At 37.6% G+C, this 15,427-nt stretch overlaps 1 protein-coding gene across 1 annotated transcript; it reads left to right on the top strand.

The window, feature by feature from the left end:
• The first annotated feature begins 1,182 nt into the window (after positions 1–1,182).
• LOC149022559 (succinate--CoA ligase [ADP-forming] subunit beta, mitochondrial) lies at positions 1,183–12,872 on the top strand. The gene is made up of 12 exons (XM_089150604.1): positions 1,183–1,519; positions 1,731–1,841; positions 2,040–2,151; positions 4,114–4,178; positions 7,557–7,634; positions 8,010–8,084; positions 8,181–8,333; positions 9,169–9,303; positions 9,975–10,139; positions 11,987–12,109; positions 12,356–12,427; positions 12,575–12,872. Exons 1-12 carry the CDS (start codon positions 1,418–1,420, stop codon positions 12,650–12,652), a joined length of 1,269 nt encoding a protein of 422 aa, XP_089006730.1. The 5' UTR covers positions 1,183–1,417; the 3' UTR covers positions 12,653–12,872.
• The last annotated feature ends 2,555 nt before the right edge of the window (positions 12,873–15,427 follow it).

Here is a 15,427-nt window from a genome sequence, read left to right as displayed (position 1 = left end):
TAATCAAGGTATTCGTCGAACTCCTCATCGAGCTTGAACTCGCCTTGGGTAGTTGTCATTCCTAGTCTAGGGGGTTGAGACCTCTCTATTGGGATTCTGGTAGGATGGTTTCTTTGGTAGAGTTTATGTTCGAGGTTTGGTGGATTTGTTTCTGTGGAGAGGGTTTCCTGGTATGGTTGGGTGTGGGTAGAAGGATGATGTTTAGATTTCAAACTTTTAGGTTCAGGAATTAATGGGAAAACATCCACTACTATACACAAATCTTTGCTGTGCACAACAGTGCACATATATACCAAATAATTGGTTGAGGAAACAAAGTAAATACAAGACTATTGAGGATTTTTAAAATTTAAAATTAAACTTATAATCTCAGCCAATCATTTGGTACAAAAATGCACTGTTGTGCATAGTAGAGAGATGTGCACAATAAAAGAAAAAAAAATTTCTAGCAGTAATGGTTGGTATGTGGTTCTAGATATTGGATTAAACAGTAGGGTTGGTAAGGAACATTTAGTTCACACCACTAAGGTGGAGTTGCAGTAGTCCATTAAGATGGAAACTAGCACGCCATGAAGACGGAGAGAGAAATCAAACCTTCAGGTTGGGAAGAACTGAGAGAAAGTACATTCATGCCAATAGGAAGGAGAAACTGAGAAAGAGCTAGTGTAATTGTAGAGATTAAATTGTAAAAGAGTAAAAGCAGAAAACTAAAACCAACATAATATAATGTGTTATAACGGTTTGGTGCATTCTGTTTGGCCTAATGGGCCACTAACAGGTTGGCTCAAACCATACCAAAACCTAACAATTTTTATGTCTCAGCCCAAACCCCGTCTAATAAGTTTTGGTTTGATTTAGTTCGGAGTATATTAGGCTGGTTTGGCATAGTCTTTACGGTTTGAACTACAATTTGACACCCTTACTCGAATGTATGACGGCAAAGGATTAGGATAGAATGTATGCCACCTAGCTTTCAATCACTTCATCCCTTGGGGGAAGCATATCCAAATTCCAATTTGAGACCCTTGCCAAGAACCAAGGATGGCAAAGAGGAATGCCAATTGGCAAGAGGCAACATCAGCCATTGATCTGTGGGATTCTAAAGATTCTAAAATAAAGGTTTATATTAAGAGTATAGGCATTCTTGTATACCTGAGTTATGACGGTAGCCCCGCCACTAGTTGTGCTCTGCCCTCGGCGGCGTGACTCTCACCCAACGCGACAATCCGGGAAAAACTGAAACGATGAATATTCGCTTGCCGATTAATTATTAAATACAAAAACTCAAAATTGATCAAAATAAATTAAGAGAGAAAATTTTCATTTCTCCAATATTTCTTCTCTCTCGACGACTAGGGTTCTCTCTCTGAGTTCTTTCTGATCGAACCAGTCGTTTCGTTACCGTAGGATCTTAAGAATGGTGAGGGGACACCTCAACAAGCTTGTGTCTCGGTCTCTCTCAGTCGCCGGGAGATGGCAGCAACAACAGCTCCGGCGTCTTAACATCCACGAATACCAGGTTGGTGTTTTTTTGTTTTTTTCTTCCCTTGCAAGAAGATTTGTAATCTCGTATTTTTGGATCAAATTGTGTTTGATGAGTCATTCCTTGCCTTGGGAAATCAAATGATCGAATGCGATCTAAGGTTCTTATGAATATATTTTACTAGACCTTATATTCATGCAACTGGCTAGGCATTTGAAAATTGTCTCCCTGACGAACTTGCAATCAGGGGGCTGAGTTGATGGGCAAATATGGAATTAATGTCCCCAAGGGTGCTGCCGTCTCCTCTGTTGAAGAAGTTAGGAAAGCGATTCAGGATGTCTTCCCCAAGGAAAATGAGGTAACTTGTCTGTTCTAAATCCTTGCAGAAGTCCCCCTTCACCCCACCCCTCCTTTCACAATAATTAAGGGGAAAAAAAGGGATTTGTCATGCTTTTTGGAGCCTCTCTGACATTATATTTGACTTTATATTTCTTGATTGGCTCTGGAAGCTCTTCATATCTTTTGAGTATTTATTTCATTTGTGGTTCTGTTGTAGTTGGTGGTCAAAAGCCAAATTCTTGCTGGTGGTCGTGGTCTGGGAACCTTCAAGAGTGGTCTCAAGGGTGGAGTGCATATTGTCAAAACTAACGAAGTTGAAGATATTGCTGGTACTGTGGCATTTGTGTTTCCCCCCCTTAGTTCTTAGATATTAGCTCTGGGTTGATTTTCACTTCTAAATTCGGTTCCTTGATAATCCCAATTATGGTTTGGGAACAGAATGAATGAAATTTCCTACTTCCTTCCACTTCCAATGTCTTATGCACTGTGATGTTAGACTTGTTAGAATCATTCTCCAAGTTCCCCATTGGAGATTCCACAATTTAACAGTTTGAACATGATAACTTTTAGCATCATAGTTTTGATTCCTTTGTTGCATGCCATGTCAACCATATGAGAGTAGAAGTTAAAAGACTTCGGGTCGCAAAAGTCATCCATTGACATGTTTTCTTCATTTAATTGGAGCTGTTTTAGTCTTGGCTTATTAAAACCTTTCTTGTAACTTAATTTCTAGTTTCAGAACTCCAAGTTTAGCTACAAGCATTGGAACCATTCTGTGGAATGATCTTGTTATTATTGTTTCCTGTAAAAGGATCCTGTTGCTTACTCTGTTAACTAGGAACTTGTCCTTATGTTATTAACTATGTGTATGACATTAAAGCTTAGGGAACTTATGCTTTCTAGTGTAGGCTAGAGCTCCTAACGCATCCAGTAGTGAACTCAACCTGATGGTAGGTTGTAGGAGAAAAATTGCAGCAACAATAAAGTACCAATGAGTAAGGAACTAGGGCTTGGATCAAGTCAACCTAGGGTTGAACGGACAAATATGGTAGAGGAATAGTGCGGTAGTACCCTAAAATTTGATAGCGATCAAAGTGTTAGATTGATGATTTGTAATTGAAGTAAAAAAAATAGGAAGTAGAGATACTGATTTGCCAACAACTAGTGACTACCAAACTGCTGATCAGATCACACCGAATAGAAACAGATATAATAGCAAACTAACGGTTGGATTGGAATATAGGATTGTTGGCATGAAAGACAGAATTGGTAACTTACTTATAGCAAAAGCAATCATTAGATGAGATTGAAATTAGTGTTGATATAAGGTCCTGAATGGGGAAAGACAACACCCAATTACCTCAGTGATCTGAGATCTGCTGAACAGTAAATGATATACAAAGGATCACATCATTAGCAATTGCAAGACTTGAACCAGGCAAGGGCTAATTCTGGCCACTGTCTCAGTCAGGCCTGTTGTGTAGAGTCTGTAGACTACCAAAAAGTCTCACAAGGTATATCTTCTAAACGGCAACAGAAGTCAATTGACTGGTTGGAAATCATCAGGGATTTTAGTATCTGGCATCATATTGAAGGGGTAACTTGAAGATATGTTTCGTATCATCTTGGAGAGTCGCGGGATGCATAAAATATATGCATGGAAAGGCTTGCAGTGCAGTGATAATGTACCCAAATCATGTTTCGTTAGATAATTAATCTCCTCGTGCATTTGGATGAAACCAGAACCATGCATAGTACTTCAATAGATGCTATGGAACCATTATGTAAAGGTTCATGTTTCAAGTCAGGTGATTTCACAAAATATAAGATCAAAGCAAATTGAATATATAGGTTCTGTTGGACCTCACTCGGCTGTTGTTCCAAAATTCGATATTGATTTCACTTAAAGTGGACGCTACATTTCTTACTTAGCTCCACTGTGATCGGTTTTTATCCTTATGATTTTCTGTTTCAAAAGCTCTAGAAATTCATTTCCAAGGCCTTCCAATTTTGAATAAAATTTCATTGCTTTCTGTTCTCTTAGGCACAAATGGGCAATGCTTTCTTCTTCTTCACACTTCTTCTAAATCAGAAAGATTTATTCTTTTCATGAATCAGAAAAGAAACACAATCTCCTCTTCTTCCTTTTTGTTTCATTGTCCTCTCTTATTCTCTCCTTCTAGTTCATGCACTCCCCCAAAAAAAGAATTTATACTTGGTCTTATGCTGTATGGTTGTATTTTTGGTGCTTATCTTGAGTTTTCACATTTGCCAGCTCTTATCATTTGCAGGGAAGATGCTTGGACAGGTACTGGTCACCAAACAAACTGGGCCCCAAGGGAAAGTTGTTAGCAAGGTTAGTCCTTTCTTTATTTGTTCTAGTGGATAATGTTTTTTTAGAAGTTCAATCTCGTTTATGCTTGTAGTAAACACTGTGAAGTGTGAAGTATGGTAATCTCTTTTGTTTGAGCCGGTAGCTAAAAGAAAGTCCTTGTTTTCTCTTGGATGGACCTTTTTGTCATATTCTTTTGTGGTTGATCTGGTTTTCCTTTATCATGGTCTTATGAGAAAAGTATATTAAAGATGCTTTCATGGGCATGCTCTCAAAAAGGGGTGAAGAAAGAAAGTAAAGCACAAGAAGAAAGAAGATCATTGCAAATATTGTATATGTGCACAGTTGTCACACTGTCTAGGTGACCCAAGGTTTTATACTTAGGGACCAAGTCACCTAGACACCAAGCCATTGCAGGGTCTTATGTGACAACTTGACAACTATATTTTGGTGTCCTAATGTGATCATATTCTTTGTTTGCAGGGTCAGTGAAGAATATAAATGTTGATGGGTTAAGAAAAATCAATCTTTTGTCTTTATCTCCTTTTATAGTCAAGAAAACTGGAGGATCAGTAGTTTTATTAGCTAATATGGACTCTGCCTTACTGAATTTTGTCTCAAGTCTCAACCCTCCATAAATGCATTTATTTTTTGGGTAATTTTCATCTGGACCCCCTGAGGTTTGGTCCAGGTCACTTTTAGTCCATTTTAAGTTTTCTTTTGCATATGGCTCCCCTGTAGTTTCAAGAAATGGTTAAATAAGGACAAGCTTAATAGAAAATTTTTTTTTAACAAACTTTGTGACGAGAATACCCTTGTGTCCTTTAGATTTTTTTATTTTTATTTTTATTTTAATCTACTATAATAGATACTATGAAATAAATAAATAATAAATAGTCATCGGGACTTTGAACAATTATCGGAAGGCTTCTTCTTCATCATCGCCACCGTGCCCTTCGCAACCTCCGCCTCCCTCACGGGTGAACTTAACCTCCATCACCGGGTTATCGTGAATTATCCTCCCCTGAGAATCCTCATCCAGTACATTATCTTCCTGACACACGATGTATACGCGGTTAACCGTTTATGTATTTCACCATCGACAGCATCGCTTCCTTGAGAGTTTCTTGATGATCGCCAAACAAACTCATGGGTATCACCAGCATCTTTGCTAGTGTCAGATACTGATACCCATAAACAGATTCATTGTCAAATCCTAAACATTCTGCAAATCATCATGCTTTAATTGCATCAATGGTTACCTCTGGAGGGCAGAGATGATAGAGCTTTGTGGCTGAGAACTCCGGCCTAAACAAAATTGTAGTTGGTGCTTTGTCGGCTCCTGCAGCAACCCAATACCTTGTATCCATTGAATCTGAACCAACTCTTTTTTGGTACTGTCAATCGAAAATTAATAATAAGAAAAATCACCTCTAATCTTTATCTCAATTAGCTACATTCTGTTTATCACCTCTTATACTGTGTATCCATTAATCTGAACCCACTCTTTTTTGGTACTGTAAATCGAAAATTAATAATAAGAAAAATCACCTCTTATCTTTATCTCAATTAGCTACATACTGCCTATCACCTGCTTGACGAAATGATTACTTTCGTGAGAGTATAAGTGGTGGATTTACCTCTTCACTAAGATTGGAAAAAGTGAAGTTTGGACTGGGCATCAGAGCAGAGGCGAAAACAGAGACGGAGATCTTGCGAGGGAACTTCTCCATGGCTGCTGAGATGCAGAGTCCACCCAAGCTGTGACCCACAAGTATTACCTCATCGTCTGGAGGAAGGGAAGTGGAGGTGGTGGAGGTGACGGCGGCAGCAGTGGCTGTGCCGGAGGCGGTGGCGATGATGAAGAAAAACCCTTCCGGTAATTGTTCAAAGTGAATCCGATGACTATTTATTATTTATTTATTTTATAGTATCTATTATAGTAGATTAAAATAAAATAAAAAAATTTAAAGGACACAAGGGTATTCTCGTCACAAAGTCTATTAAACTAACAATTTCTACTAAACTTGTCCTTATTTAACCATTTCTTGAAACTACAGGGGAGCCATATGCAAAAGAAAACTTAAAGTGGACTAAAAGTGACCTGGACCAAACCTCAGGGGGTCCAGTTGAAAATTACCCTTATTTTTTTTACCTTTTTATTCAGTCAATTTCTTTTCTTAGTTTACATAAAGAAAACAAATAAAGATTGAGAGTGATCAAGTCATAGAGTGTGTTGGGAACAGTTTGGGATGCCTAGAGCTAGAGTTTAAGTTTCTTCTTTGCGGTCCCTCCTTTTTTTCTATTTTTTTTTTTGGCAAGATTTGTAGTACCATTACCACCCAATCTTAGGATTATTTCTTTTATTTTTCTTGTTTGTTGACACCTCCCCTCCAAGAATTTGTTACTGCCTATCACTATTTTTTATTCCCTTCCCCACTCTTATCTTTCATTTTACCATTACCTTCTATGGTATGACATGTACGGGAGCAATGAATTAGGAGCAGTCAACCCGCTTGAGGGTTGGGCTGGGGTAGCATCTAGAGACAAGCTCGGTATGTAGAATCAGTGGATCAGCTGGATCGACCAGTTGTAAATATAAACCAGGTTTTGTTGAAATTTAGGGTAAATTGCCTGATCAGGATCAGTATTGTATCTGTATTGGCCGAGAACAATACTAAAGCCCTTGGTGATGAGGAGAATTGGCTGATTCCTTTCATTGGTCTTCTTGCTGATCTTATGTGCCATTTGTTGTCACAATTGCTACACCATGCATTTATTGTTGGTATATGCCCTTGGGTCGCTGTTGAAAAGTTTTGAGAGCTCATTAAGACTTGGTCCTATCTTATATTGCCAGAGTCTTTCCAATTTTTCAATATACCGCTGTTCTCGTTGAGAGTTCTAAATTATGAATAGTGGGTTTGCCTCTTGTTTGACGTTGACCAGTTCAGGGAATTTTTATTTTTGTTGCAATGATGGTGGATAAATTACAAATAGAAACATTTTCTCTCCAACTTTAATGGTACATCAGGGGTTAAAGGAAATGGAATCCTTTCATTTTTAATCTATTATAGATGCAAAACCATGCTGTGTATAATTTGTATGCAAATGCCGGGGCTTTAAACCTTTTGGTTTATGGGATTTAAACCCACCCCTATAGCATTGTCATATAAAATATCATGCATGGCAAAGAAAGGAACTTCCATATAGATGTATTTTGCGTATCTTGGCTCTTCATTGGATTTTGCTATGTTTTAGTTTTGTTTCTTTTTTATGCCCTGGGATCTGTTTTTTATTTTTATTTTTAATTACAACTTCTACTTTGAAAATAGACACTTCTTGCCTTTCAGAACACTATTTGTGTTTGGACCTATGACGAAAGACATTTTTCCCCCTATGCAGGTATACTTGTGTGAAAAGCTATCTCTTATCAATGAGATGTACTTTGCAATCACTCTTGACCGTAAAACTGCTGGTCCAGTAAGTTCCAATTGTAATATATTTTTCAATGATGAAGTTACCTCATTGTCTTTCCTCCAAATTCTTTGCATCGTGTTGTGTATGTGTTTTTCCATGGTGTACTTTGATCTCACTTTGTTCATGTCACCTTTTAAGTTCCACATGAAAATTTTATTTCTTGTGAGTTTACCTCATTCTGTCCTCCGAGATCTTATAAATCGTGTTGTGTTTGTGTTTTTCATGATGTACTTTGATCTATGTTCACCATGTTGCCTAGTGAGTGCCACATGGAGGGCTTTAGTTCTTGCAAGTTAGAAGTGGATTTTGTTTCATGCTAGTTAGAAGTGGATGTTTTATGATGATGACTATTTGGTATGTGCATTTCTTCTTCTCCAGATCATTATTGCCTGTAGTAAAGGTGGGACCAGCATTGAAGACCTTGCAGAAAAATTCCCTGACATGATCATTAAGGTTATTATTAACGTCTTCTTTCAGCATTTTCTGACATTTCCTTGAATTCCTCATATTACCTTTAGGTATGCAATCTGATCTTGTGTTTTCAACCAGGTCCCTATTGATGTTTTTGAGGGAATCACAGATGAAGATGCTGCTAAAGTTGTAGATGGTTTGGCTCTCAAGGCAGCAGATAGAAATTCTGCCATAGAACAAGTGAAAAAGCTTTACAAACTTTTCGCTGATTCTGACTGTACACTTTTGGAGGTGAGCGTGTAAAATTATTTGGGATAATTACTATTGTCCCCTTGTATTATAGCTTAATTACTACTTTATCTCCTATGCTTTGTGAAATTACTAATCCAACCTCAGACTTTACGTGTAATTACTGTTGCCCCCTACTGTTAAATTCTGTTAGTTAAGTGATGATGTGGCAATTTTCATTTATTTAAAAATTCCAAAATAACCCTAAGGTTTATTCTACTTATATACACTTTATATTCAATTATATTATTACCTTAATAATTAGGAAAAAAATTTACCCTATTTTTTAGCTTTTTTATATTTACTTTTCAATTTGGTGTTATTTTTAAGATTTTGTTATTTGCTTTCCAATTTGATGTTATCAATTTTAAGAAGTTCCTACTTCCATTAGGTTTTCATTTTTATTTACCATCTAATTTGGCGTCATCAATTTTAAGAAGTTCCTTTTCTTGGCCGAAAAAAAAAATTTAGGTAGTCTATTTTTGGAATTCAAAATAATAAGAAAACAACTCTAAAATTGGTACTTGACATGGTTTTTTTTTTCTCTAAATGAGGATAGTATTGTGTTATGACTTCTTAATTTTAGGAGGACAAAATATATATTAAACATTCAATTGTAACGGTCTCTTAACACTGCCAGAACTGAGGGGGCATCAGTAATTTCATAAAAAACAGGGTCATTTTAGTAATTAAGCTACAACACAGGGGGGCAACAGTAATTATCCCTAATTATTTCTATTTAACAACTTTCAAATGGTCATTTTCTTGTTGTCTTACTTTTTCCCATTTGTCCATTCTCTTTGTTGCTGGCTTCATTACGCCTGCTTTTCTTGAACAGATCAATCCCATTGCCGAGACTTCTGACAACCAGTTGGTGGCTGCTGATGCGAAGTTGAACTTTGATGATAATGCTGCTTTCCGCCATAAAGAGATATTTGCTCTTCGTGATTCATCACAGGAGGACCCTCGGGAGGTATTCTTTTCATTCATTTAGCGATATCTATCAAAGATCTTGCTGACTTAAAATTTGGAGTGGCTTGCAATTTACCTGGGCCATATTCTCAGGTCAGAATTCCCAATATGAATAGCAGTTTGGAATTTTATTGTCAAAATCTGGCTATTCCAAGTCACTTCACTGCTGTGGGGGCAGCAAGGTGCCAACACCTCTTGAATTAAGTCACAAAAGTAGTTCTTCTACTCTATTTTGTTCCCTTAGGTTCTACTCATTGTTCTTAGCATGTCTTAGAGGTGTGTGGTAACCATAGGATTTTGTTGCGTGAAAATTATGATATGAAACCGGAAGGAATATGCTTTTGTGCCAAAAGAATTTTGTTTTCCTTTTGACTTTTCAGATGAAGTTATGATAGTTTCTGTTGGTCAGTCTGAATGTTTCTTTCCCAAGATCCGTGTCTACCTGATGCTATTAACATAGTGGGGAAAAAGAAGCAAGAAAGATGTTTAAAACATACTCACATAGTGGGGAAAAAGAAGCAAGAAAGATGTTTAAAACATACTCCTTCAAACCACCACCCCCCCCCCCCCCCAAAAAAAAAAAAAAAAAGAGGAAACAAAGCATAGGCTTAATGGGGATCATTGCTTGTTAGTTCTGGATTTCTTCTAATGATGTTCTTCCTTTTTTGACAGGTTGCTGCTGCCAAAGCAGATCTGAACTATATTGGTTTAGATGGAGAAATTGGTTGCATGGTTAATGGTGCTGGTTTGGCAATGGCTACAATGGATATTATTAAGTTGCATGGTGGAACTCCTGCTAATTTCCTAGATGTTGGTGGAAATGCTTCAGAAGGCCAGGTATTGTGTTGCATCTGAATTACATTAACGTTTTATTTTTATTTTTTTGGGATAATACTTATTGATAGAATTAGAAGTAACCAGAAGAATAAAGGCCAAGGGTTACACAACAGAAGATGGAAATGAAGAAGACAGAGCCACTATATATGTAGTTCAAATGAAAAAATTCTTTGGATTCCCATCTTCTAGCTAAACTGCTAAAGGGTCCTAAATTAGCTCATCTCCTTCTCCACGATGGAGAGAGTTCCTTGAGCTGTTGGTAATCTAGTTTTTTGGATCAGAAGAAGCTATTTTTAAGAACTTCTGAACGGGGAACTTCATCCACTGACTCGTCGCCTCCAAGTTCCCTTTATAGTATTTGTTTTTGCAGTCGCACGGCTGCCAGTTGTGCAACCGTTGGGATTGCGCCACGTAAGCCCAAATTGGATCCTACGGTGTATATAGAAAGAGTGGGTGCTTAATTATGAGTGTGAATTTCTTATTTTACCAAACTTCTCTTAATGTTTCTAAATTTACAAAAAGAATCCCTGTAAGATGTGAGGGAGACAGGCAAGAGCCAGTCAACCACATCTCTTCAAGAGTGAAGCTTGACAGGAGAAGATGAAGGTGCAGGCAAGAGAAGAACAGAACGAATTTGTAGAGTGTAGTAGTAGACTAGTAGGACATGGGCTTGAGACATCTTTCGTTACCAACCACAGCCAGCTCTGAACTTCCATCTTTCGTTCCACAAAATAATGCACCTCATTCCTCCCTTTGTTGTTTGTTTGAAAATCTCTTCACATCCAACAAACAATGTCGTAGCTGCTGATTTCTGCATCTCTCACAAATCAACCCTTTATTCGCTGTTGAATTTCTGTTACTTCACAAGAAGAAACAGGAAACCCTAATTATGTAATCTGTGAAGAAGAAATAAATAGAAAAGGAAGTAAGATGAAGAGAAAGCAAGGAAACCTAATTCTTAAGAAGCCTTAAAAATTATCCTGAATTCCCAGTTGATTTTCTGTAACTTAACAAGAAGAAGAAACCCTGATTCTTTAATCTGTGAAGAAGGAAAAAGAAAATAGGAAAGACTTTAAGATGAAGAAGAAGCAAGGGAGCACCAATTTCTAAGAAGCCTACAAAGCTTAAAAGCCAACCCCTCTTTTTGCAAGACTTGAGATGAAAGAGATCCTTGGCTTTGATACGGCTCCATTTGAGACTTTGATTTCCCATTTCATGTCATCAGGGAAACAGAGATTGCCGGCGTTGTTTTGTATAATCTCTTACGCTGAATTCTCTTCTTCAGGACTTGTTTTGTAAATTTAAGGATAATGTGTTAAAAGTAAATTTGAGATGGGTTGATAATGTAAATTTAGAAGATTTTATTTTAATAACTCATAAAATTTGTTTACATTTAAGCCCCCACCATTTTATTTTACGCCACCAGATCTTTTTTTTACAAATGTGGCGCAACCCTGACAGTCATGTGATTGGCGGCCGCGAGAATGCAAAAGAAAATTCAGAAAACCAAGCTGCATGACTGCAAAAGAAAATTCAGAAAGCTGCACCCCTCCCTCCATTGAAATAAACAAATGGGTTCGATGTGCTTTTCAAATCTATGTTCAGAGTGCCAACTGTCAAATTCTTCCAGTCTAACCCAAAGATGACCTTAAGCTTACATGTTAGCCTATCCAAGTTTTCTTATTATTCATTTTGTGTTACTGTTAGTGGCTTTCTTTGTGGAATATCATGATAGGCATCATAGTCCATTATAGCAAAACTTGAGCACATGCATCGAGGATGAAGGGTAATACCCTTTATAGTATTTGTTTTTGTTCTGATAGATATTTACTGCTTATGTTGAGCAGGTTGTGGAGGCATTTAAAATATTGACATCCGATGAGAAGGTGAAAGCTATTTTGGTCAACATTTTTGGAGGGATCATGAAATGTGATGTTATTGCAAGTGGGATTGTCAATGCTGCCAAACAGGTGATATATTTTAATTGATTTGGGTACTTGTCTGCATTTCTACCATGTGCCTTTCCAAACATGATTAGTAAGATGGATCTTTTTGTTAAGTTCACTTCCCGGCATTCTGAAAGTAAAAAATGATGGTATTAATTGGTTAATTGGATTAACTTTGTGGTAGTTGAATTTGGCATAGTTACTAATTGCCTTGCTGGAAACAAATTTCTGTGTAAGTGATAAAAGCATCTCTTGTGGTTTGTTTTGTAGGTTGATTTGAAAGTACCTGTGATTGTTCGTCTTGAAGGCACCAATGTGGATCAAGGGAAGAGAATTTTGAAGGTAAATGGGAAAACCTTGCCTGTTTTCTTCTCCTACTCGTGTCTGATTGTCCTTGAGATTTTATTCTGTCATTGAAAATATCAGTTAAAAGGAACTAAAGAATATAAGCTTTTGATTGATTGTTATTTAACCACATTTAATCTGTAGGAGAGTGGAATGACATTGATCACTGCAGAAGATCTGGATGATGCAGCTGAGAAAGCAGTTAAAGCAACTGCAGGCTAAGGGAATCACTTGCTATTCCAATGTCATATGTCCATTCAGATTTTTGTGTCGTAAGTGAAAGACGTTCACCGATTGATTCTTCATTGTAGAACATTTTGTAGGTTTGGAAAAATCAGAATTTGGAAAAATCAGAATTCACAGAAAGAAGTGAATATAGAATTATTTCCCCCCTCTGAAAACCCTGAGAGAGATTACTCAATAAAGCTGGTGGGTTTTTGAAGCTCAACAAACTTTCATACTGGATGGGTAAATGGCACTCGGGAAATTCATGTTGAATGATCCTAAGAAGAGATTGAGTTTTACCTAGAATATGCAATTTCAATTTCAATGTTGTGGCCTCGGAGCAATTTTGAACATTTAGTTAGAATCAAGTCTTAAGTCTTTGCACTAGAGTGTTTGGTGGCCTCTAATGAACACGACTGTGTCATCTTAGACAACTTTCTCTACTTTCTCGTAGCTTATGTTGACTCAGGGGCTATTTTTGTTTATGAGTTTAGCATGAAGAGGATAGATAGGTCTTGATGAAAGGTTGTTTATTATGATTAACTGGTTACGGCAAATGGTAACAGGCTTTCCTCTAATCTTGATGTCAAATTTATCTTGCTGCGTCTGAACCTCGTTCTGAGCCAAAATTCTAACATAGTAGGCAACGTCATGTCTGGTTAGGGTCGGTGTTAGGTAAAGGTGGGGTGTTGGGAGTAAGGCTGCCTACTACTTTGTAGGTTATTTTTGATAAAAGTAGGGCAACAATATGAAATTAAGTGATGTTTATTGTTTTGTATTTAGGTCCAAAGTTTCTAATCTGGTCCTGACCCAATTTTAACCTTACAGGTTCAAGCATAGGGTTAGGACTAGACTGAAGTATTTAGGGTCTAAGGTGAGGATTTTAGAAAATGATCCAACCTAACCCTATTACAACCCTAATTACGCTTTTGTTTCAAAATGGTTTTTTTTTCAATTACAAAAATGAGGTAAAACCACGTGCATGAAGAATTTTTTATTTTTTTTTTGGTGTCTGAGGTTCATCCGAGCCAATTTGCATGACACCTCGATTACATCCTCAGAGGGAACTTTGTCGTCTGCAAAGGTCAAATCCATGACTTCTCCACTGAGAAGTATGAATCTTATCACTTTACTAACCATGCATTGACAAGGTCTGCGTGCATGATGAGTTTATCTTTTTTTTGATAAACTGAAACTCATTAAGCCCATGGGCTGACAAACCTTACAAACAGGTCCCCATATTAGACACATCAATGACCGTTTACACTATCGGAAAAACAGAAAAAGAAAAAAAGGAAAAGAAGGAAAAAGAAAGAAGACCGTTTATTTATAATGATTCGCCAAGGAGAAGTCCACTGCTTGTTCATGAAGTTAATGACTCCCAGGTTATCTCCTTTTATAATAATCTTTGGAGAAGTGCTTTCCACTATGTAAATAATGATAGAGGAGTTAAAATTTTCAAGCACCATGACAATTGAAGTAATAAACCTAGAAGAAGGACAAAGCTGGATGTATCCAATCGTTGGATATCATCGGGATGATTGACTACTTGCTAATCCAAAGGAGGCGTGATCGGCAAGGATGCGATCTACAAGATTTTACTCTTCAGAATGGAAGGCTTTACAGAAGATCTTACGCAGGGCCTTTACTAGATGTTTGGGTCCCAAGGGATTGCAAAATGCACTAGCAGAGATGCATTGAGGTATCTGTGGGGCACACATGGGAGGTCGAGCATTAGCACATAAAATTTGTCAAGCTTGAGATGTATAGGCCAAAGATGCAAGAAGACACTTTGAAATATGTTCACGGTGTAAGAACTGCTAAATGCATTTGGTCGTGCCAAGAAGGCCAGCGGTTCTATTAACATCCATTCTTGACCTGATCCCATTTGTAATGTGGGGAATGATATAATAGAAAAATTCACCAAAGCTTTGGGAGGAAGGGAGTACTTGGTGGTAGCTACAGACTATTTCACCAAGCGGGTCGATGCCATCCCACACACCACATTGATTCGGACTCTCGAAGATTATTGTCACTGACCATGGGATGCAGTTTGATAACCCTCAGTTTACTCAATTTTGTGAAAATTACATGATCGAACACAGAATGTCATCGGTGGCCTACCCTTAGAGCAAGGAACAAGCCGAAGTAACCAACAAGACTTTACTCAATGGAATCATTAAGCCCTTGGAGGAAAATAAGGCATTATGGGTCGAGGAGCTCTAGATCATTTTGTGGGCGTATAGGACAACAGGTTGAACCCTTTCGGGAGAAACACCATTCACATTGACTTATGGGTTGGAGGCACTATCCCCAATAGAAGTAATGGCTGGGACTTTTAGAGAAAGAGAGTTCGATGAAAAGATGAACGGGAAAGGATTACTGGACAATTTGGAATTTCTTGATGAGATCCGAGCGAAGGCAATAATCTGAATCCAACAATATCATAGGTACGTGTTGGTGTACTATAACGTGCAAGTTAATGCATCTCCAATACGATCCAAAGGACCTCATATTAAGAAATAAGGCCGCCTCAGATCCTCGGCATTAGAGGAAGCTAGACCCCTTATAGGAAGGACCATTCATGGTTGTGAAGCAAGTCGGGTTGGGAGCCTATAGACTAAAAAATCTATCATAGGGCGAGAGCTCGATTGGTCGTGGAGTGCAAGGAATCTAAAGAAGTAATATTAGAGACTTTTTTTTTTTTTTCTTATTTGTACTCATGGTCAGCATTTTGTAATGTGGCTTAGACTAAATATTTAATGAAATTGT

Source organism: Hakea prostrata, chromosome 3, assembly GCF_041222555.1.
Source record: "Hakea prostrata isolate BN-2017 chromosome 3, UWA_Hpros_2, whole genome shotgun sequence".
NCBI lineage: Eukaryota > Viridiplantae > Streptophyta > Magnoliopsida > Proteales > Proteaceae > Hakea > Hakea prostrata.
This window is presented reverse-complemented; position numbering and strand designations above follow the sequence as displayed.